This window comes from Sorex fumeus, unplaced genomic scaffold (genome assembly GCF_029834395.1).
Source record: "Sorex fumeus unplaced genomic scaffold, SorFum_2.1 ptg000098l, whole genome shotgun sequence".
Classification (NCBI taxonomy): Eukaryota; Metazoa; Chordata; class Mammalia; order Eulipotyphla; family Soricidae; genus Sorex; species Sorex fumeus.
Window position 1 is genome coordinate 4,860,297 of NW_026606155.1, and position 24,519 is coordinate 4,884,815.

The 24,519-nt window shown below is 52.9% G+C and overlaps 1 protein-coding gene across 5 annotated transcripts in view; it reads left to right on the forward strand.

The window, feature by feature from the left end:
- Positions 1-24,519, forward strand: part of TTC7B (tetratricopeptide repeat domain 7B) — a 202,127-nt gene that overhangs the window by 116,355 nt on the left and 61,253 nt on the right. For all 5 annotated transcript variants that reach the window (XM_056133269.1, XM_056133271.1, XM_056133270.1 and 2 more), the window contains 5 exons: positions 18-122; positions 2,076-2,193; positions 4,176-4,233; positions 11,645-11,717; positions 15,802-15,962. In XM_056133269.1, coding sequence (XP_055989244.1) covers positions 18-122; positions 2,076-2,193; positions 4,176-4,233; positions 11,645-11,717; positions 15,802-15,962 — 515 coding nt within the window. The remainder of the gene's footprint in view (positions 1-17; positions 123-2,075; positions 2,194-4,175; positions 4,234-11,644; positions 11,718-15,801; positions 15,963-24,519) is intronic.

The window sequence follows — 24,519 nt, forward strand, 5'->3', positions numbered from 1 at the left end:
AGGTTCTCTCCCCACAGTCCGCGCGGGCCGTGAAGGTGCTGAAGGAATGCATCCGCCTGAAGCCCGACGACGCCACCATCCCGCTCCTGGCCGCCAAGCTGTGCATGGGCTCCCTGCACTGGGTGAGTCCGGGCGGGGGCGGCCGGGCCAGGGCAGCCCCCCAGGCCTCCGGAGGCGGGGGGTGGGGTTGAGGGGACACACACAGGCGGATCGTGGGAGCACAGCCCCATCTCCAGTGCAGTGAAAAGGTGACATGGGAATCCTTGACTAAATCCATCTACTTCGTGCAAGAAACAGGGTCCTGAGAGGGCCCGTGTCTCACACACACACACACACACACACACACACACACGGATCCACACGGAGCAGAGCCTGACTTTTCCCGCCAAATGCAGAACCCCCGCTCAGTCGTGTGGTGACCCGACTCTTTACCGTCTTCTTCACAGAGTCTGGTTCAGACGCAGGATTGGCACTAGCCCCACAGAACACCTCAGAGGAAAAAACCCGTGGGTGGGACTCACTGAGGGGGACGGTGGCGGCGCTGGGCCCAGGTCACCACCACCGCCGGCTGGGGGGCTCTGGTTTCCCTCGGCCAAGAATGGAAGGCCCGAGTGGGGGCCCAAGCAACAGTAGAGTGGGTGGGTGTTTGCCTTGCACACGGGCCAGCCTGGGTTTCGATCCCTGGCATCCTATATGGTCCCCGGAGCACTGCCAGGAGCAATCCCTGAGTTCAGAGCCAGCGGTAACCCCTGAGCAACGCAGGGTGTGACCTCCTCCAAAAAAAAAGGAATTTGCTCAGAATTCTGGGGCGGCCAGCTAAGGTTGGCGCCTCTGCCCCATGCTGGCCTTTCCTGTTTGTCTTTTCCCCATTTATTCTCGCTCAGCGGGACAAAAGTGAGCCTCGGTGGAGGCTGTGTTCTGCTCTCGTTACATTTCGCTTGAGGAAATGTAGAGAAAAGAAAAAAAAAAACAAAAAAACCTTTGCAAGAGCCGCACACCTCCACCTCACCACCACACACCCCCTCCCCCCAGAAAAACAAGCCGAGCCACAGCCTGCTGCCCTGGCAGGTGTGGGCCGCTGGGGGCCGCAGACAAGAGAGCAGCGGGTGCAGGCGTGGGCAGGGGCGCCCACCAGCCCTTTCCAACCAGGCAACGCCCGTTTCCAGCTGCGCAAGAGGGCTGCCCCCAGGCCCTGGGAGGTGTGGTTGTGGGGTGCTGAGTCAGGAGCCAAGGGAGGTGGGTCTGCTCTGTGTATACAGGAGAGCCTGCGTGTGTGTGTGTGTGTGTGTGTGTGTGTGTGTGTGTGTGTGTTTCACATCCTTGCTACAACTTCCCGAAGCCCAGAAGTAAAGAGGTGTTGGCGGCCCGAGGATTGCCCCCCCTGCCACCACCCCTTCCCCCCCGCCAGCTCCAGTGACACCGCCATTTGCCATCCTCTGCAGGCATAGATCTTATTTTTGCCTCTAATGAATTGTGCAAAAGGGCTCCTGGTGGGCGGCAGGTACACAGGTGCACATGCGCTCCCGGGAATCTGTCGGCGTGAGGCCCATGTGCTGTCTTGGAAAAAAATAAAGAGACGGAGCTTTTGGAAGTTGGGACAGCTGGTAGGAAAGAGGATCCCGGCCCAGATGAATGTTGGATGTCCTGCAGGGGGTGGGGGGCGGGAGGAAGCCCCAAAGCATAGCACATTCCAGGCTCTATTACTCACACGGCCCTTCTGCGTGTGTCTGCGGGCTCCACCGTTCCCCATCCCAGTCCCTGCATTAAACTCACTGCAGAAACAGCCTGTTGGAAAGGAGAACAGAGACGAGGGGGCGGAAGTAACACCCAACCCCCAAGTCTGAGAGTGAGTCTGGGAGGTGGGCAACGAGCTTGAGTGGGCAGCTGGGCCCGAGGTCTATAGAGTCGAGCCGGGCACGGAGATGAGGGTCGAGGTAGCAGTGATCAGGAGGAAGGTTCGGGAGCTGTTTCCACGGTGACTCATCAGAACCCATCCTTGGCTTGGCCGCGGGTGCTCCTGGGCGCTGGGCTGAAGTGCCCGGCCTCTGTTGTCTCTCTGACTCGCTGCCTTTCAGTTGGAAGAGGCCGAGAAGTTTGCCAAAACCGTCGTGGATGCAGGCGAGAAAGCATCAGAGTTCAAGGCCAAAGGCTACTTGGCGCTGGGCCTCACGTACAGCCTGCAGGCCACGGACGGTGAGTCCCCCAGCTCCCTCTGCCCTCGGTCGGGTCCTTCCGGTGCCCCAGGGGTCCCCGTGCTGCCATCCTCGTGGTTTCAGATGTTGGTGAGTGCTGGGAAGAAAGAGATGCAGACCTGGGCTCAGTCTGTCCTCCTCACCGCACGGGCATCGGGGTGGGCTCTGAGGGGAGTGAGGTCCACATTGGCCTGTCCTCACTCTGGCTCTGGGCTGAGTCCTGTTTCAGAGCCAACCCCATTAGGGCATGCCCCCTCCTCCCCCCCCCCCCCCCCCGGGGGCATATCTCAGTGCCCGGGTCTGCCCTGCACTGCCTGCGTTTGCCCGTGCCTGTGGATACTAGACTGGTATCCCCACTGGTACTTTAGTCCTGACTAAAAAAAAAAAATTTCGATTTTTTTTTTTTTGGTAATATTTGGCTGGAGTGATAGCACAGTGGGTAGGGCGTTTGCCTTGCATGCGGCCCATCCAGGCTACCCGGGTTCGATTCCTCTGCCCCTCTCGGAGAACCCAGCAAGCTACCAAGAGTATCTCGCCCACACAGCAAAGAATGTCAAGCTCCCTGTGATGTATTCCATATGCCAAACACAGTAACAACATGTCCCACAATGGAGACGTTACTGGGCCCGCTCGAGCAAATCGAGGAACAACGGGAGGACAGTGACATAGTGCTACAATATTTGATGGGGCCTTCAACGGTATGTTTGTAGAAAGACACATTTATCAATTTGATTTTTCCTGAACTCCTCCTGTTGTTCCTTTGGCAGTCTGGTGTTAAATAAATGTTGGACAAATGACCCCAAACCTTGCTTTTCTGTGCCTGAACATATCAGACACCCCGGAGAAGCTGGGCGATTTTCAACACTTGCTGTTTTGCTAAATTTATGTGCTGCCACACAGGGGCCAGCCCCTAGCACGCGTGTTGTTGGGAAGCAAGTGGACTCACCCTCAGGGGTCGGTTAATTTATTTTTCTCCAATAGTTTATATTCAATTTTATACTTTTTTTTATTATTAGTGAAACACCATGAGGTACAGTTGTGGACTTACATATTTTGTGCTTGGGTTTCAATTATACAATGATCAAATACCCATCCCTCCACCAGTGCCCATTTTCCACCACCGTGGATCCCTGTATCCCTCCCACCCCCCATCCCCCCCATTCCACCCTGCCTCTGTAGCAGGGCATTCCCTTTTGTTCTCTCCTTTTGGGTGCTGTGGTTTGCAAAAGAGGCATTGAGTGGTAATCATGTTCAGTCTATAGTTTACTCTCAGCATGCATCTCCCATCCTGGGAGGATCCTCCCAACACCCTTTATTTGGTGCTCCCTTCTCTATCTGAGCTCTCAGGGGTCGGTTTAATGTCACACCTTCACCTTCACCAATTCCTAGCCCCCCTCCCCCACTCTCCCCCGAATCAGCCTGATGACGTCAGGAAAGTCGCCAGATCCAGCTGGGCCTCACCCCCCCCTGCTCCTGCTGTCTCCCACTCTCCCCCACTGCTAGCCTAGGGCCATCGTGACCTGCCTCCCAGCTCATGGGGGCTCAGCTGTGACCCACAGTGGCCGCAGTTAGATGACGGCCTTCTCCCGCCCCGGTCCAGACACGTGCATGGGGGACGCACTTCCTTGCCCCGGTAGGGAGCACCATCTTTGCTCTCCCCCCCACACCATCCAGGGCGCTGTTCTCGAGGGCGCTGGAGGGGGCGGACCTGACTCATCTCCGAGGGCTTCGTGCTTTGGAGCCCTGACACCCGAGCCAGCGCTGGGTCAGCCTGCTCAGTCCCCAGTGTGGGACGTCCAGGCTGCAGGTGTCCTGGCCCGATACCAGGGACACTGGCCTTTCCCAACATCGAGCCAGCGCCCTGGGCCCCCCCGGCTGTGGCGTCGCATGGGGGGGTGTGGGACACGTATTTGTGGGGGGGGGAAAGGAAAAAAAAATCCCTCATCTCCGGTTGCCACTGACTAATTCCAACCCTTTTCTTAGCTTCGCTGCGAGGGATGCAGGAGGTCCTCCAGAGAAAGGCGCTTCTTGCATTTCACAGGTGAGTGGGAGTTCATCTTTTTTCTCTCCACTGTACATAATGACACCCAAGTATGATAAGTATAAAAAAGAAGAGATATTTATAACGGTTATGTAAACAGTGTGTTTCTCCCCCCCCCCTCCACACACACACACACACACACACACACACACATACACACACACCCTCATCCCCCCCCCCCGCCACCCCCACCCCGGGAAGTCTTTCCTCTTGAGCACTGAACATACAGTATCAAGACTTGCCGCCTCACTGTTGCCGTGGAATCTGCATTCTTAATCTGCCCCTCCATCTGGGCGTCCGATGCCTCCCCGGGCGAGATCCCAGCTCTAGCAGAAGCGCGCTCTGCGTGTCTCGGGAGAGGCGTTTGTCCTCATCCAGCGAAGGGATCATGCTTTTCCAACCTGGCCCTCCCCCCGCTCCCCCCACCACCCAGCACATCCCATCCACCTTTTTTTTTTCCTCAAATCATGTCAAGCCAATGGTTTTGAAATGAAGAAGCCAGATTTTAGCACAGAGGCTGGGTGGATATATGTGTGAGGAGGTTGATCCACCCCAACAGCCTGCCCCCACCGCACCCCTACCCCCATCCCCCATGTGACCTGCCCCCCCATCACCCCCCTCCCACTCCTTGCTCTTTCACGCTCCAGTTTGAAGGCCGGCTGCCCCATGCCTGCTCGGTGGAGGGCTAGTAGTGCGCCTACTCCTGGTCGGGAATGGAACTGCAGGAGGCAAGGGTCCTCCAGAGCCTTTGAAACCTGGGTGCTGCCCGGATCCCCTCCCGGGCCCCCGCCTTCCTGCTCCTTGCGTCCCACACTGTCTCCATTGTATTCGGAGTGTAGGTATACCCGGTCACCCAAAGGAACCACTGCCTGGAAGGGACAGCCAGCCCCCCCCCCCAAATGACGTCAGTCCTGGAATTGATATTGATTCTGTTGCCTTAGCGACGCCTGGCTCGCAACGGTTTCCTGAGTTTGCACTCAGAACTTAATTACACGTCCGGATATTTTACGACGCCCTCTCAGAACCTAATAAACACGGGCAGATTTTCCTTCCCTCCGAACCAGGGTTTTTTTGCTGCCAGCCTTGTCCCTTTCTCGTGAAGTCATTATCCTGTGGTTTCACTTCCCCGAGTCTGACACTCTTTCGTCTCATTTCTTCTGTCTCCTCGGGGGCCTGCCCGGTCCCTTTTTCACCCTGCCAGCCCCCATCTGCTGAATGACCAAAAAGTACCAGTTGACATCTGCAGGCGAAGCTTTTGTTGTCGTCTTGCGCTCAGAGTGTGGAAAGCATTTCCATTGCAAATGTTCTGGAGTTTGAAACTCTCCGGCCTCAGTATGGAATGCCTCCCTCCCCCCCCCCCCCCCAACCACGGGAGCCCAAGAAAGTGGCCGTTACATCTGCCTGGCTTTTCTTAGACCCACGCATCCCCACCGACTCCCAGAGCAACCTGCAGGTGGTCTGCCTCGTGGTGCCAGGATTCGTGGCTTCATGTTATATGACAGTTGTTCCCTTGGCCTCGATTCCTTTTTTGCTCTTTTTTTTTTTTTGCTTATGTTTTAATTCAAAGGGATTTTTAAGATTTTTGCTCCTATGGGAGTCAAGAGTAATCTATGTCTTTGGGGGAAGGCCACCTTACATTCGTGTTTATGTAAAAGACTAATTTTCAAAGGAACGAAATGCTTTTGTTTCAGATACAGTGACTAGGAAGCCTAGCTCATTGTAGGTGAAACAAAATTATGGAGGGTTTTATGTAAAAAAAGAAAGATTTGGGGGGCCGGAGTGACAGCACAGAGGGGAGGGCACTTGCCTTGCATAATGGCCAACCCGGGTTCGAGCCCCAACATCCCTGAGCCTCACCAGGAGAAAATACTGATGCCAGGAGTAACCCCTGAGCATTGCCAGCTGTGACCCAAAAAGAATAAATAAGTAAAACTTTAAAAAAAGAGAGAGAAAGGTAGATAGTATTATAGGGTGCTTAACTTGTACACAGCCAATCCAGGTGCAATCCTCAGCACCAGAGTCTTCCAGGTGTGATTCCTGAGCACAGAACCAGGAGCAAGACCTGAGCAGCACCGGATATAGCTCCAAAACAAAGAAAAACAAAATAACAAAAAAAATTATAATGAAAGTGCCCCCAGGCTGTGTTTTCACTCACCCATTCATCTATCCACCCACCCACCCACCACTCATGATTCCCCTATTCATAGAATCATCTATCCATCCATCCATCCATCATCCATTCAACTACCCATCATCATCTATCCATCAGTCATGTGGTTACCCATCCTCCATTCGTCTGTCATCCATCCATCCATCCATCCATCCATTCACCCATCATCTGTCCATCATCACCCAACCATCCTCTCGTCATCTATCTGTCATCTGTCACTGTCCATATTGCATGTTCCAGTGAATTCCAGGTCCTGGGCCAGACACTGGGTAGTTTTCAGCTAAATAATACAAATGCCTTTTCTTGAGGTTGATCCCCTGCTTTCGCATGCACACACACACCCACACACACACCCACACACACCAGGAGGAGGACCCAAAGTGATCATCACAGCATTGTAGGAAGTAGTGCTCTGAAAGGCACACCAGGCTACTAATGGAGAGTATGAGACAGGTCACCCAGCGTGCTAGAAATCCCTCCCCCCACCCCCCACTGTCTTCTAGATTCTGGTTCCAACATCCGCTAGGGCTGAACCAATAACACAGAGAAGACTGGGACCCGGAGGATGCTTGTCTCACACACGCCCCACCTGGGCTCCATCCTTGGCATCCCACAGGATCCCCCAAGCCCTGCCAGTAGTGATCCCTGAGCACCGCCAAGTGTGGCCCAAAAGCTAAAAAGGGAAAAAAAAAAGAGGCATGGCTAATCAATTTGACCCCGTCCATAGGATACATCATACCTTATAATAATGACTATGACTTACAATGTATCTATTAAGCATCTTGTCCAAGAATATTCAGCAAAAAAGGTAGAGCCAGAAGGGAGGTTCTTCTGGACCTGGTCTCTCTCTCTCACTGCCTTGTTTTGCCAATTCTCCCCGAAGTCCCCTTCAGTCATGCTTATCATGGATATGCAATTGATGTACTAGCAAGTTAGGAAAAATATGCACAAACTTGGGTAAATATATGACTCAGGAGCCTCCAATCAGACATACACACAGGATGGCCAGCGCTGACCAAGGTTTGCCAGATGTGTTCCTGCCCTCACACTGTAACCACTGAGGCTCTGCCATCCTGGGCTGTCAGTCACTCTCTCCACATGAAACAGGCTGCGCTGGAACTTCAACTCAGCAGGGGCCGGGGGGTACTGAATGAGAGTGTGTGTCCTATGGGGGGGCCGGGCACCAGTGCCACCTGCCACCCCTTCCTCAGGGAGCGGCCTGGATTCCTGCAGACAGGGAGCTGTGCCACAGCCACGGGCGCTCAGCTGGGCCCGGGCTACTCTCTCCCTTACACCGCTGCATCTCAGGATGCTTTGCAGACAACACTGTCTCTCTTTGCTGCGCTTTTGTTCAGGGCCAATGCGTTGGTTCAGCTGATGGGGCCACAGCTGTGGACACTGAGGGTTTCAATATGCAGATGCAGCCATGCCGCTGGGATGCCATAATCACCCCCACATCCATCCGCTGCAGAGCAAGCACCCCTCTCCCTTCCCCCCCGCACATTGGCATCCCCCCACACACAGCATGGCCCTGTTCAGGGGGTTCCACCCTTTATTTCTGGTCCCGATGGTTTTTAAATATCCATGTACCTTTAAGAAAGAACACGCTTTGGGTGAGGGAGGGGCCTTTCGAAGTGCTGTTTCCACTCTGCTGGCTGCAATGGCCACTTTGGGTCTTCTCCTTGTATGTGTTTGGGGGAGCAGGTGGTGCACCTCAGGTGTATCCGCAGGCTCTCCAAAGTCTGGTGTAGGGTCTGGGATTACAGTGGGAACAGGCAGTATGGACAGTAATAACTGAGTGGGTAGAAGATGGGTGGATGATTAGATGATAGATAAGTGGATGAATGAACAGTTGGATGGGTGATTGGTAGGTGGACAGATGGATGAATGCATGAATGGATGGAGACATGATGGTTATATGGTGGAAGGATGGTTGGATGGATGGATGGATGGATGAATGGATGGATGGATGATGGTTCTGTGATGGATAGACGGATGGATGATGGGTAGATGGACGGATGATGGGTGGGTGAATCACGGTTTTTTGAATGAGTGGACAGGTAGAGGAGTAGGTGGGTAGATGTATAGATGGGTGGGTTGCCAACTAGGCCCGCAATCTCTCAGTTCTTTCTAGAAGAGAAATTAATGAGTGTGGAGTTGCCTTGGCAAGGAAAGGGCTCTCTAAGCCTTTCTGTAGTGACATTTTCGGGTTTCTCAGCAGGCTGGCCAGGTGCTCTGCCTGTATGGGAATGGGGGGTTATTTAAACCCACGTGTAGATTCCAACAGACTTGCAAGTTTTCAGGATTCAAGATCCCCAACGTCCTCTCGCTGCGGTGCTTCCTGATTCCTGTGGAGGGAGTTGTCTGTGGGCACCCCTATGTGGCTTAGTCACAGGAAGCCCAGCTGCTAAAACAAGCCCTCTGGAATCCACAGGAAATCAGCACAGGGTACCTTGTTTTGTCTTCCTGGGCATTCTCCTGGTTTCTTTTTTTTTTCCTTTCACAGGCTCAAAGGGTGAATTTAACGCATTAGCCAAATGACAAAAATTAGAGGGTTTTTTGTTTGTGTGATTTGGCTTTATTGGCTTTTACGGTGCCAGGGACTGCACCCAGAGCCCATCCTGGGCCAGGCATGCGCTCTGCCGCTGAGCCTCAAACCTGGCCCCAAACAAGAGCTTTCAGAATATGTCTGTTTGGGCCGTGCTTCATTGGGAAGTTGGCAGTTGGGCATCCCTGATTCGCCAAGTTGGCACTTCTTTAGATGTCCTCCCAATGTGCCCCAGAAATGCCAATTTTGAGTACTTTCTGGTTTGTCTCTCTGAGGACTGTGGCTCTGGTTGATGTTTGTGGAAGAGGCCAGCATGGGGCCATTGGCCAGAACTATCCTATCGATGACCCAGATTCACCAGGCTACCGCCAGCCTGCCACCTGGTTGGTTTTGGGTCAAAGCAAACATGTTTGGATTTTACTTAATTTGTGAGAAATCTAAACTTAGGCTGAGAAAATTAGCACTCTGAGGAATTCTTTCAGGAGTGTGTGTGTGTGTGTGTGTGTGTGTGTGTGTGGCGGACGGGGATGGGAGGGGGGGTCATAGAAATCTGCCTTTCTTCATTGTATAATGAGCAATGCTAAATAACTCAAAAGTCTCTTCCTCCCTAATTTCACATTCATTTCTCCTGGGTATGGGGAGAGACAGAAACCCTAACCATCTCATTAATCTCACTTTCCATCAACACCGAAGCAGAAACATTTATTTGTTGTTTGGATCCATGGGCTGGAGCCATAGCACAGCGGTAGGGCATTTGCCTTGCACGCAGCCAGCCCGGCCGAGCTGGGTTCGATTCCTCCGCCCCTCTTGGAGAGCCTGGCAAGCTACGGAGAGTATCTTGCCCGCATGGCAAAGCCTGGCAAGCTCCCCGTGACGTATTCGATATGCCAAACACAGCAACAACAAGTCTCAAAAAATGGAGACGTTATTGGGCCCACTCGAGCAAATTGATGAACAACAGGAGGACACACACACACACACACACACACACACACACACATACACACATACTGTTGGATTCATGGAGAAACCAGTAACTGCATGATGGAGCATGCAGGAGCTCGCAGAGTAAGTCTGCAGTAGGAATGAGGCACTCAGGAGAGCAGAGTCACAGAGAGAGACTCAGGGAGGAAAGCACCGGGCTGGGTCCCCAGGGAGGGCTCCTGATGATGGCTCTCCCGAGACAAACGTTCGGTGGAACGGAAGGACAGGGTTGGTGAAGGACTGCTTTTGGCCCCAGCCCCACGTGAACATCACTGCTTGTGCCAAAGCAGACTGCTGGCCTGGGCGTGTTGTCTGGACGGCAAACCCTGGGGTGCTTCAAGTCCCTTTGCTGTCACAGATGGTTCCGTGTCAGGGCCTCCTTGCCCGGGAGCAGTGCCTGGCATGTTGGCCAGTGTTGGGCCCACGGTGACTCAACAGTTCTTCTTGCTCTCTCTCTCTTGGATTGTTTTCTGCTGGGGAAAGCTGCTCCTTGGCCCCAGCATGTAGAAGGGGCAGAGTGAGGTTGGCTCGCAGTCTGGGGCCCGCCATCGGTGGCTGGTCCATTCTGTCTGCCCGTACAGGAAGCAAAGGGTGTCTTCTCTTCCCGCCAGACTGCTAAAGCACAGGATTATCTTGTTTACAGCCACATGTCGACTTTGGCTTTGCTTTGTAGGGGGCCAAACCAGCAGTGCTCAGGGATTATTCCCGACTCTATGCTCAGGCGACCATATGTGGTGTCGGGGATTGAACCAAGGTCTCGGCCGTGTGCAAAGCAAGCGCCCTGCCCACAGTGCTAGTTTCCTCCAGGCATGCTTTGAGTTGTTCCTGGTGAAAGACAGTGGACTTCCACAGGAAGGGGCTGTTGACCACACTTGCCATCATCAGGAACCTGTGCTGCCTCTTCCATTGCCGTGTCAAGGGGCCACTCTCGGGACAAGGCCTGGCGCCTTGCCCCAGATCAGTAAGCTGTGCGTAACTTAGAAGACTCAGAAAACTGAATGCGTATCTTTTTCTTTCTTCTCCCTATAATTTTTCACTGCCTGCCCCACCCCAACTCCACACCCCCCCCAAAAAAAAAACTCGTAAAAAGCAAAGCCGGGTCACTTCTTTTTGGTTCCTCTAAAATTCAAAAATATGGGGCCGGAGCGATACCACAGCGGGTAGGGCGTTTGCCTTGCACACGGCTGACCCGGGTTCAATCCCCGGCATCCCATATGGTCCCCCAAGGAGTAATTCCTGAGTGCGGAGCCAGGAGTAACCCCTGAGCATCACTGGGTGTGACCTCCCCCCCCAAAAAAAACAAAACAAAATCCAGACATGTGTCTGTCGTGATATTAACGCCTAGACCCAACTCAACCACGGTGGCCACTCCCTTGTCAAGCCCGCGACTGGTGTGTGTCCCTGTGTTCTGGCAGGATGCCGGGAGGTGTCTGTGGGGGGTAGAGGGGTGGCTCTGGGTATCCGTCTTCCTCGCAGAGCCTCGGGGATGTGGCTGCCGCTTCCAATGCAGACACGGAAGCTTGTGTCTGTGTCACCCCGTGTAGTGAGAAGAGAAACGTCTGCGTTTGTTAGCGGGCCAGGGAGTGGCACCCCCCCCCCCCCGGGGGGGGGGCAGCCTCCGTGTCCAAATGCTTGTGGCAGCGCGCCGGCGTGGGTAGGGAGGAGGGAAGGGCCGCACCCCATGCTAACAGCCGCCACTGCTTTTCCAGGGCCCACAGTCTGTCTCCTACAGACCACCAAGCCGCCTTCTACCTGGCTCTGCAGCTGGCCATCTCCAGACAGGTCAGTGTCCCACTCCTGCTGCTGTGTCTGCCCCTGGCCCGCCCCCCCCCCACGCACCCCCACTTCCTGCCTGCCCCCCCTCCCCAGGCTGACCAGTAGCGTCCCTTGGAGGACACTGACCCCCTCCTCAACCCTCTGGTCCCTTTGCACACCAGACTCAGGCTCGCCACGCTCTGCCTTTAGAGGTCAAGTCCAGAAACCCAAAGGGTCCCCGCGGCTTGGGGCGGGTGGCAACCTGGTCAGTGGCCTAGGGCCTCCCCGCCGGAACAGCCCAGGTGTCATCAGCGGGTCTTGGTCCCTGCCTGCAGAGGACACCTGGTCCCTGGTGACTGCCAGGAGCTGCTAGCACCGAGGGTGGCTCCTGGGGCGGGGTGGGGGGGCGGGGAGAGGTTGCAGGAAGGCTTGGCCACAGGCTCGCAGGCGTGCCCTGCTCAGCGGCTCTGCCTCCTCCCCTTCCCCTGCAGCTTTCAGAAGCTTCTGCCCCCTCCAAGGCCCTCCCAGCTGTTCTGGACAGTGGCCGCTGACCGGCCGGCCTGCCTGCCCACCAGGTGCAAGGCCCAGCAGTGGCCCGGCGGGTTCACCAGTACTGACTGGAGGGGAGACCCAAGGTCAGTCCCCAGACACGCCCAGCCAGTCTGCCCTCTCCTGTCAAGGCTCTCACCCGACACTTGGCTGCCCCTCCCTCCTCAGGGGCCCCCTGCTCAAGCGACCTATACGCCCCGTTCCAGCTCGCCCCACCCCCAAGCTTCCCATCCAGTGTCACTCTCACCTGACCTCCGTTTCCGGGAGTGCAGAGCAGATCTGTCCGCATCTCTGCAGGCCTGGCTGGGGCGGGGTCCCCGGGAATAGTGGTCCTCGGGGTGGGCCCCCCACGTCTGGCCCACCTGCACGCTAACACCAGGTTAGCCCCCCTTGCTGTTTGGAGGGGGAGGGGAGGGTTGCCTCAAGGCCTACTCTGGGGCACCCACTGCCAATGCTTAGCTACCAGCGCCCAACAGTTCAATCTTGGGGTCCAGCGGTTCTAGACGGGGGCACGGCAGTACGGGGCAGGACCTGGCACTGCGACTCTCTCCCCCGGCCCTGTGTCCCCTGGTCTTTGTCTAGTTTGGTTAATTCTGAGGGGGTCACCCCTGGCAGGGCTTGCTCCTGACTCTGAGCTCGGGGATCACGCCTGGTGGTGCTCCTGGGGGACCAGATGGGATGCCGGGGATCGAACCCCGGACTGGCTTGCATGCAAGGCAAGTCCCCTCTCCGCTATCCTATCACTCCAGCCCCTGTGTGTTCCCCGGTGGTTGTCCCGGGAGGTTGTCAGCCTGAGGAGTGGCCATGTGCATGTGGCTGCAGAGCCGCTGTGGGCACAGAGGGGCACCACCACCCACGCGGGGGGCGGGGGGGGGCGTGGTGATTCTCATGGCCTGAGACACAGGTGGTGTCCAGTTTCACTCAGGGGCCGCTGGAGCAGGAGGGGAGGGTGGGAGCGGTACCCGCCCAAGACCTGGAACCCTCACTCTCTCCTCTCAGCTCGCAGGAGCCAGGCCCTCTGCCCCAGCCCTATTGCTTCCTGGGACTCAGTTTCCTCCCCACACCAAGGGCAGCGCCCGGTGACCATTGCTTTCCCCGCTGTGACCGCTTGGTTCCGGCGCCACGTGTTGGCAGCCCCTCTAGCCCACGCTGAACACCTCGAACCCGTCAAGGCCAGAGAGAGAGACGGCACAGGAATGAAAACGCTTGCCTTCAACGTGGCTGCCCCCTGGTTTTATTCCAACCCCACATGGATTCCCCCCCCCTTCCTGCCACACATACACACACACACACACACACACACACACACACACACACACACACTGCTCCCCGCTCCCAAATTAATACTAGGAATAAATCCCAAGCACAGAGCCAGGAGTATAGCTGGGCACGGGCCCCTTTCCCCCTAAAAAATGAAATTTCCAAGCAGAAAGCTAATGGATTAGGGAAAGACAGAAGCCAGCAGGGTTCCCTAAGGTGGGATATTGCCGAGGGTTTGGGGGGATTGTGAGTGCGGGGACTGAGAAGCATTCCCAGGAGGACTGGGGCTCCGTTTCGAGCTCCAGCTTCAGGCCCGACTTCTCCCTCGCTGGCTGGGAACTTCAGGGACCTAGACCAGTGCCTTCTGCTGGGAGGGCGGCGAAGACCCCCTTCGGCAGAGGCTGCAGCCGGAAGGCCATGGGCTAGCTGCTACCCTCAGATTTGTGACCCTATGATTTATTTCTCAGAGGGAGCTGTTTCGGGGTATCGCTCGGAGCGGGGGGGGGGGGGGGTGGACTCGTGTTTGTTTGCCTGCTTTCTCGATATCTCCCGGAGAATCGGGGACAGAGGGGTCGGAAAAGAATTACCAGAGTCTGATTCCTTGATCAACGTTTCGTGACTGTGCGCTGAAATTTCAGTGATACTTTTTTTTTTTTAAAAAAAAAAAAAAGAAAAGAAACTCCAGACCGTTTGGGGCAGGGTGGTTCCATTTCCCCTGGAAAAACCTGGCACCGCATCTCTGTCTTCATTTAGAGGGGAATTATCTTGGGCATCGTCAAAAGTAGCTCTGTTCTGGGGAAGAAGAGCAAGTGTTTATTTCGAGAGAAGGAACAGATTTGGGGTTGGCGGTCACAGCGAGATGCGACGACTCGCGCGTCCCTTCCCGGGCTTGCCCGCCGCCTGGAGAGAGGGGCCAGCTGCTTCCGTGTCTGCGGTGATGGCCTGGGACAGGCATGGGGGCCGGCTGAGAACTCACGCCCTGTACTAAATCGACACAAGCTTTTAGACTCCGAGGCCAGAGGAGGGGGTGCCCCCAGGGAAGCGAGTGGTGAAGGGCAGAGCTGGACTTCCAGCAGATTTTTTCCATCGAATGTATTTTTTCCATTGCCCATCAACACTATTGATTTTCCAGGGTACACACCCAAAGCTACGATAGAAGGCAGTTGTGCCTCAGAAGAATAAATAAATAGGGGCTGGAGCGATACTGCAGCAGGGAGGGCATTTGCCTTGCACGTGGTCGACCCAGGTTCGATCCCCCGGCATCCCATATGGTCCCCCAAGCAGCGCCAGGAGGGACTCCTGAGTGCAGAGCCAGAACAGACCTGAGCATCTTTGAGGGTGTGACTCAAAGACATCGTAAAATAAGAAAGATTGGTTTTTAAATACCCCCCCCCCAAAGATAGATACAGAACAATGTCTCTTACTGGTGGAGTTTAAAGATGCACCATGAGGGGCTGGAGCGATAGCACAGCAGGTAGGGTGTTTTGCCTTACATGCGGCCGACCTGAGTTCGATTCCCAGCGTCCCATAGGGTCCTCTGAGCACCACCAGGAGTAACGCCTGTGCATTGCCGGGTGTGACCCAAAAAGGGGGGCAGTAGGAATGAAGGGTTGGTCCACAGAACTGAGTCAGAGGGTGGGGTGGGGATGGGGGTCTGAACCGGAGGGTCCACTGGGACCTTGGGAAAGGAAGTGGATCCGTGGGTAGTGGGTGAGGGATTGGAATGATGTATGCACAAAACCATCATTAACGGTATTATAAATAACAGTATACCTCAATAAAAATTTCAAAATAGGGGCCAGAGTGATAGGGCAGTGGGGGGGGGGGGGAGGAAGCTTACCTTGCACACAGCCGTCCCCCCTTTCCCCTTCCCACATGCACACACACACGCAAGCAAAAATAAATGTGAAGTTGGCGAGCTAGTACAGCAGGGAAAACACTTCCCTCCAATGTGGCCTACTCTGGTCTGATCCCCAGCATTGCTTGGAGTCCCCCAAGTCCCACTAGGAGTCAGCCCTGAGCACTTCCGGGTGTGGCCTTGCCCCAAAGGAAAGAGGAATAAATGATGAACACACACGCACACACACGCACATGCACACACACGCATGCACATATTCACACGCATGCACACACGTGCACACACACGTGCAGATACACACACACACACACACATACCCCTGGCTTCCGAGCTGTGCGTGCCTCCAGACGAAGCAGCTTCTGACACAGGACCGTGGGTCAGCTGGGGATGGCCGCCCCTCTGGGCGTGTGTTGAAACAGTCCCTGGGGCTTTGTCTCCCCCCAGATCCCAGAGGCCCTGGGCTACGTCCGCCAGGCCCTCCAGCTGCAGGGCGACGACGCCAACTCCCTGCACCTACTGGCCCTGCTGCTGTCGGCACAGAAGCATTACCACGACGCCCTCAACATCATCGACATGGCGCTGAGCGAGTACCCGGAGAACTTCATGTGAGTGTCCCCCCCCCTGGCCCGGCCACGGCTCCCTCCTACCTCGCAGGGACTGTCCTCCCTGCCCCACCCCCAGGCCCTTCCTGAGTGGCTTTGTCTGGGTTCTGAGAAACTGAGAGCCTCAGAGGGGTCCTGGCTGAGTCAGGACGTGCTGCTCTCGCCCCTGAGTCCCCTGGGGTCCACAGGATGGCTCGGAGGTCAGTTATGGTGTCCTGCATTCCCAGAGGTGCTTTAGGGGGAAACATCTGAGTCTAATTTCATGGACATCATTGCTCAGAGGGAGACAGAGGCGTGGCTCAGCCGAGGCATGTTAAAGTCAGGGAGAAGGAAGCACTGAATCAGGACTGTGCTGTGTGGTGTGGTAGTGGCCGTCTCAGTCCTGTGATGGGTGCTTGGGGCCCCTTGTGGCGGGCAGTGCCTGCTGGACCTTTCCCGTGGGGCAGAGGCACCAGAGCCTTGGGAAACCTGGACAAGACCCTCCCCCTCCTTAGTGCCTCGGTCTTAGTTCTCGGGGAAAGTGGAATTCCTGGGATGAATCTGTCGCTGTCCCCCATGTTGCCTGGGACCAGGGCTAGGGGCGACCCTAGGCTCCACCCGTCTCTGCCTTCCCTGAACCCAGGCCTGCTCGTCAGACCCTGGGAGAAGGTCTTTCCCTTGCAGGCTGCTTGGGTACCATTTTGTCCTGCGGCAGAAGCCTAGTAATGTGTGCACAGGGCGCTGGAAACCGTCAAAGTCCAGGGAGACTGAGGCGGGTGCTGCGGGCAGGAGGGCAGGGCACGGCCCCGGCTGGCACTTTCTTAGTGTGGCAAGTGCAGGCTCTGTGAGTGTTTTGACTTGTTTTGATTGGGTTTGGTTTGGGGGCCACACCCCGCAGTGCTCAGGGCTTACCCTTGGCTCCTCCCGGATCACTCCTGGTGGGGCTTGGAGGACCCCACCAGGTGCCGGGGGTTGAACCCTAGCTGGCTGCGTGCATGGCAGGCGCCCTCCCTGCTCCCTGTACCGGTGCTCCGACCGCTCGGGTGAGCTTTGTTGTGGGCTCCGCTTCTCTGCCTCAGTACCTCCCTGTGCTTCACTGTGCATTTCAGCACCTCCCTTTGGAAAACTGGCTCATGCGTTTTCCATTACAAATGCTTCTTTGTCTTCTCCAGTGAGAAGGGCCCTTCCCTTCTCACCCTCTGGAAAATTCTCCTGATAATCCCAGAGGACCGGAGACTCCTCCAGCTCCTTCTGCAGCATGATGTGAAGAGCTTGGCTGCAGTATCTGACAGCTTGCGGGCCTCCGGCCTGCTCCCGGGCGCAGGAAGCAGCCATCTGGGTGGGACCCAAGGGGAGCTGGTCCGTGGGATCCGTCAGCCACGTGAGGTGCCTTGCAACTGACTTCAGGTCTCAGTATTGACAAACCGTGTCTCCCCGCCTGCCAACCCCACACATGGAATCGCACGCAGGACTCCAACCTCTGGCCCCAATTTCGGCCACACGGCATCGCCCACTAGGGCACGTTTTCTTTTTACGGTCATGGTCCTCCCGTTGTTCATCGATTTGCTCAAGCGGGCCCAGTAACGTCTCCATTGAAGACTTTGTTGTTACTGTGTTTGGCATATCGAATACATCACGGGTAGCTTGCCAGGCTCTGCCATGCGGGTGAGATACTCTCGGTAGCTTGCCGGGCTCTCTGAGGGGGGCGGAGGAATCGAACTCGGGGCTGGAGCGATAGCACAGCAGTAGGGTGTTTGCCTTGCACGCAGCCAATATGGCCAACCCGAGTTCGATTCCTCTGCCCCTCTCAGAGAGCCCGGCAAGCTACTGAGGGTATCTCGCCCGCATGGCAGAGCCTGGCAAGCTACCTGTGACGTATTTGATATGCCAAACACAGTAACAACAAGTCTCACAAAGGGCCCACTCGAGCAAATCGATGAACAACGGGAGGACTGTGACTGTTTTCTTTTTCTTTTATTTTATTTATTTGTTTATTGCTTTTTGGGTCACACCCAGCAATGCACAGGGGTTACTCCTGGCTCATGTACTCAGGAATTATCCTGGAGGTGCTTGGGGTACCCTATCGGATGCCAGGGATCAAATCTGGGTCGGCCGCTTGCAAGGCAAATGCCCTACCCATTGTACTATCTCTCCGGCCCCTTGTTTGCTTTTCAGTATTTGTCTTTCTCCCTTTGTCACAGTAAATGTCTCCCCAAGAGGACTTTGTTAGAAACTGGAGCCCAATGTAGTGAATGCCATGGTTTCTTCCCAGCCAGGGCCAAACATGCCAGCTCCGACCCATGTAGGGGTCATGTGGGCACTTGTCACGGCTGCCACGGGGCACTGTCTGCTGGTGACAGCTGTCTCTCGGGTGCAGTTGGAGCTCTCAGAAGCCTGGGGATGACACCTGGGCTTTCTCAAATCCCCCCGGCCCCGCTACCCCGGGCGGAAGCTTCTCCCATCCCTGCTATATGGAGACAAAGGCGCTTCCTGCTGCCAGGACTCACCCATCCCCCCCGCGAGCTCGTCTCTCGGCCTGGGGCCCCTTTACAAAGCACATCCAGAGAACTGGAATACCCGCTTCTGTCATCTCAGGCCGACAGGCAGGGTCAGTGGCGTCCGAGAGACCAGCTGCCCTCCCGAGGGCCCAGCTGCCTGAGACACTTGGTCTGCTGACCACTCCAGACCACACAGAATCCCGGGCGTGATTATTAGCACCTCAGTATTTAAAGTGTGATGCTCAGTATTTAAAGCGGAGTCTGCCTGAGTCATTGTCTGATTAGAGACCCAGGCGTGTTAGAAGATGGTAGAGGGTCGTTCCGATCATCTTCCCGCTGATATGCGCCCTGTCTCGTGAATGCGGCCTGTCAGTCTGTGCCCCGCTCTACCCTGGCCCTCAGTCACGTGCCACACATGTTAGCCTCCCCCCAGAATTCAGTTTCCACACAGGGTAGCCTTTGTCCGGAATTCAGTTTCCACGCAGGTTAGCCTCCCTCCGGAATTCAGTTTCTATCCATTTCTTTTGTTCCTTTGCCGCCTGTTTGGGTCCTAAGTAATTAAAAAATTCTATCTTTGTTTCTTTTCTTTCTATTTTCCTTTTGTTTTATTTTTTCCTGCGCCATACCCAGCACCTGGCTCTGCACTCAGAAATTAATCCTGGTGGGGCTTGGGGGACCACATGGGATGCTGGGGATTGAACCCAGGTTAGCCAGCCATGTGCAAGGCAAGCATCCTCCCTGCTGTTCCGTCCCTCCGGCTTCTTTTCTGTTTTTTTTTTTTTTAATGGAGCAGTATTAAATACTTCGTTAGACTGTTTGCTTCTGTTGCCTATATATTCCTAAGGTGTGTCCTCATTACACAGCCCCAGTCTGTTCCCTCATAGCCATGAGCAGTGGTGGTTATTGTACCAAGGTTTGTCTTCGCAACCTGTTGGAAGAGGCTCTGCTGGCCGTTTTCCGTGACTGGCTGTTCTGAGGAGGGCTGCTGTGGCCGTTCTCACATGGCTCCCTCGACGCCTTTGCCTGTCTGTGCTCCCGTGGGCAGACCCCTGCACCTGAAGCCATACGGCTATTGGATAGGTGCATCTCGACCAAGGGGTTCCAGACGGGTTCATTTGCGTCAGCTTGGAATTACCTGGTGCTGGACTAAGTTCTGATAGAATTCTCCTGTAAAACCCTCCGAGGTTAAATGACTCTTCTATAAAAAAGATCCTGATGTCTTTTAAAAATGATAGGGCTGGATTGACAGCACATCGGGGAGGGCGCTTGTCTTGCACGTAACTGACCCGGCTTGGGTCCCCAGCATCCCATAGGGTCCCCCGAGCCCCACCAGGAATAATTCCTGAGTGCAGGACCAGGAGTGACCCCTCAGCATAACTGAGTGTGGCCCAAAACCCAAAAATAAATAAATGATAAGTTGTAATAACATACTTGAAATATGGCTATTTCATCTAGTTTTTTACTGGGTGGGGGGGGGGGAGGGAGTGATGGGCTCTGAGTCCCTCCCAGCAATTCTAACAGGTCAGGGACTAACTGTGACAGTCTAAGGGTAAGAAGAGTGTATGGTGGCATGGTAAGACCAGGTCAATCTTATCAGAGCACACGCTCTAACCCACCCAGTGCCACCTTTGCCACCCTCACCATGGTTTTAAACCATCTTTTATTTTTGCACAGAATCTATGTGCATATATATATATATATTTATATATAAGACTGTCTTAAAAGCTTATATATAAGACTGCTTATATATAAGCATATATATATATATGCTTTTTTCTTTTCTTTCAATTTTTGGGGCCATCCCTGGCAAGGTGCAGGGGGACCACATACTCTATGATGCTGGGGATCAAACCCAGGTCAGCCCCATGCAAGGCAAGTGCCCTATCTGCTGTACTCTCTCTCGAGCCCCAAGTGTTTTCATTTTAATATTCTCTATTCTGTCTTTTCTTTAAAATTTCCTTGTATAGTCTCTGTCAGAAATGTGTCTGTTTATATTGATCTTTTCCAAGAAACAATAGTTTTATATGATTAAAATGCTGGTTTCACTTACTTTATGAATTTCTATACTTCTTGTGTATTATTTTCTTCAGTTTTCTTTGATTTTTGTTCTGTCTGGCTTTAGTTTGGCTTCCTTCTTAATCTTCTTTTCTTTCATTTTGAGGGCCATGACCTGGCTGTGCTCAGGGCTCACTCCTGTGGGATTCAAGGGACCACGTGAGCTATCTGAGTGACCATATGTAAGACAAGCACCCTACCTGATGTCTGACAGTCTTAATTTTTTTTTCTTTTTGGGTCATACCCAGTGATAACCAGGTGTTACCCCTGGCTCTGCACTCAGGAATTACTTTTGGCGTGCTTGGGGAACCATATGGGATGCCAGCGATTGAACCTGGGTCGGCTGCGTGTAAGGCAAACACCCTACCTGCTGTGCTATCGTTCCAGCCCCAGTCTTAATATTTTTAATTGATGTTTATCGCATTATATTTTTCTTTATTATTTTCTGAAAGAGCTTTTAAGATGAAAAACTCGTATTTCCTTAAAACTGTGTTTTATAATTGCCATATAAGTACATGTCTGCATATAGTGTTTTTGCCTTGTCTCATGTGAACGGGCTTTTATTGTCACTGAGTTGTCTTGAGATTCTATAGTCTATGTGTATTTGAGATTGCTGGAGACTTGTTTTAGGATCCTGCCTGCGATTAATTCTTACAAAGAGTCCATGTCTGCTTGAAAGGAATGTTTCCTGCATTTTTGAAAAAAAAATTTTTTTTTATTTTGGCTTGGTACTTCTCCTGGCTCAGTGCTCAGGATTTGCTCCGACAGTTCTTTCTTGGGAGACCCTGCTAGGCCTCCTGTATTTGTGCTCTGCCCATTGAACTGTCTCCTCACTCCTATAATGCTGTGTATCTACTTGGTCAACCAAGAATATGGTATTGCTTGGGCCCTGTGGTGCCAGGGTCCACCAAGACGGCCCAGGGGTGCAGGGGCAGGTCCTGCATGCACCCTCACCCTGCATACTCTTCCAGGCCCCTTACAGTTTAAAGCCATGCTGGTAGTACGCACACGTTTATTTATTTATTTTTATTTCTTTTTTTTTTATTAGTGAGACATCATGAGGTACAGTTGTAGACTTACAAATTTTTGTACTTGGGTTTCAATTATACAATGATCAAATGCCCATCCCTCCACCAGTGCCCATTTCCCACCACCACGGGTCCCAGTATCCCTCCCACCCCCCATCCTCCCCCCATCCCACCCTCCCTCTGTGGCAGGGCATTTCCTTTTGTTCTCTCTCTCTTATTGGGTGTTGTGGTTTGCAAAAGATGCAATGGGTGACAATCATGTTTGGTCTATAGTATACTTTCAGCATGCTTCTCCCATCCTGAGAGGATCCTCCCAACACCTTTATTTGGTGTTCTCTTCTCTATCTGAGCTCCCTTTTCCCCTAGCATGTGTGGTTGGCCTCCAAGCCATGGAGTAAAATTTCTGGTACTAATCCCGGCCATTCTTGGGTGTTAGTCTCCTATTTTGTTACTTTATGTTCCCCAGATGAATGCAATCTTTCTATGTCTGTCCCTCTCTTTCTGACTCATTTCAATTAACATGATACTTTCCATGTAGTACCACTTGTATGTAAGTTTCATGACTTCGTCTTTTCTAACAGCTACATAGTACTCCATTGTGTATATGTACCAAAGTTTGTATGCACACATTTAGAGTCAGTGTGTCTCCTTCGTAAATTCAATCTTTTGTCATTATGTAGTGACACAGAATTCATTTTGCCTAAAAGACTATTTTTTGGTGTGATACCCATCCATCCATTCATCAGCCCATCCGTCCATCCAACCATCTGCCCGTCTGCCCATCCATCTACCTATCCATTTGTTCATCCGTCCATCTGTCCATCCATTTGTCCGTCTGTCCATCCACTCTCATATAGAGTTATATATACATGTAAGTGTGTATGCAGCTGTGTTTGTGGCTGTGTGGATGTGCTTGAGTGATCTTCTGCCATTCCTGTATTTTGGACGTACTTGACGGTTTATCAGATGCAGATGATTCTTTGAAGCTCAGGCTGACCATCTAACCTGCAAACAGAGTTCGGTTCCATCTAGCGTGAGTACCAACGTATTTGTGTTATTGTCCATCTGCTCCTTTGGACTCTGCATTGGTTCTGCCCTGCCCACCCTCCCCCATCCCCATTTTTCTTTTCTTTTTTTTTTCTTTTTTTGTATTTCATCTTCTTTTCCTACTTCCTTTTCAAGTAAGTATGGTATTATACATTTTCTCATTACTGGTTTGGAAAGAAGCTTTATCTTTGAGGGAGTTTTAATATTCTTTAGTGATTTCCCTGCAAATTTTAGTGAGGCTATGTTGCAGGTACATGTTCTCAGTTTGCAGCTAAAAATTTTATTTGGCTGTACTCTAAGGAGATTTTTGAGCTCGCTCTCTGATCACAGACTCACATTTTCTCCCAGCACAAGTTCTCTTACTCCTTTTGCAGTGACCTCGAAGCCCATCATTTGTTGAATTGTCATGCCGTCTGCCTTTTCTCTGGCCGCCTTTAGTTGCTGTTATTACTGGTACTTTATCTGTTCACGATGATGGAGTTAAATGTATCTGCCTCTTGGAAATTCATTGGCTTTTTAAAACTGTGGCTTGTCATTATTCCATTTATCATTTCTACAAAATTCTCCATCATTATTTCTCCAACTATCTATTCTAGTTGGTTCTTGCTTTTTAAATTTGGTGTGATAATTTCTACTTTCCATCTGAAATGTTGGATCCATTAGTAAAGATGGTTGGATTAGTAAGATGGTTTGATTTAAGTCTCCTTTTTTTTGCTGTGTTGGGGCCACACCCGGTGGTGCTCAGGGCTTGCTCCTAGCTCTGTGTTTAGAGATCACTCCAAGCTCTGCTGGGGGACTATAGGGGGTGCCAGTGATCAAACCCAGATCAGCCTCACACAAGGCAAGCACCTTGCCCACTCAACCATCTCTCTAACTCTTAGGTCTGCTATTTTTGTGCGTTAAGAATTTTGTTCTTTCCATGGGGGGAGAGCATATTTTTTATTTATTTAATTTTTCATTGACTTATCTTCCATTTGCTGTACTGTGAAATTTCAGCATTTAGCTTCAAACTCTGTGTGTAGTTATAGTCACTCCCACCAGCTGAGTTCTAGTGCCCTCTGACCTTCAAAAGATGCCCAAACTCATTCTTCCCTCGAACTCCAGGCCCCTCTGATGACCATTATAGTTTCCACCAAGCCTCAAAAATCATGTATTAATTGGGGAGAGGGAGTACCCACAGTAGTTGATCTGATGTTACTCCCAGCTCTGTACTTCGGAATTGTTCCCTATGATGCTCAGGGGACCATACCATGGCAGGGATATAAGCCGGGCCTCCTGCATGCAAATCTTACTCACTGCAGCCTGTCAAGCTGTCTCTCCAACACCTAGAAGATTCGTTTTCTTGGGTTTTGCCAGCTTATTTGCTCTATATTCTTCATAAGTGTAAAACCTGCCAGATACTGTCTTTCACTGCCTAACTCAATTCACTCGGCACAACCACTTCCAGCTTCGTGCATTTTATGCCATTTAAAAGAGGCACAATTTCATCTTTTTTAATGTCAGAGTACGTGCATTGAAAGTACATTGAAAATCCTCCGTGAGCTGTATTGCATTCACTACCAGGATCTCACCATTCTACAAAGAGGTAATCATCGATGTCAAGAGAAGGGTTCGGCAGGGTGATACCATTTCACCGAAACTCTTCAGTGCCACCCTCGAGAACATCATGCGACGACTGGAATGGGAAGGAATGGGAGTGAAGATAGATGGTCGGCAACTACACCACCTCCGCTTTGCTGATGACATTGTTTTAATAACACCAAACATCAGCCAAGCGGCACAAATGCTGGCCGACTTTGACCGTGAGTGTGGAAAGGTAGGACTACAGCTGACTCTTACGAAGACAATGTTTATGAGAAACAGCCTCGTTCCTGATGCCCCATTCGCTCTCAACGGAACGACCATCTCCGAATGCAACAGCTATATTTACCTAGGTCGAGAGGTCAACATGAC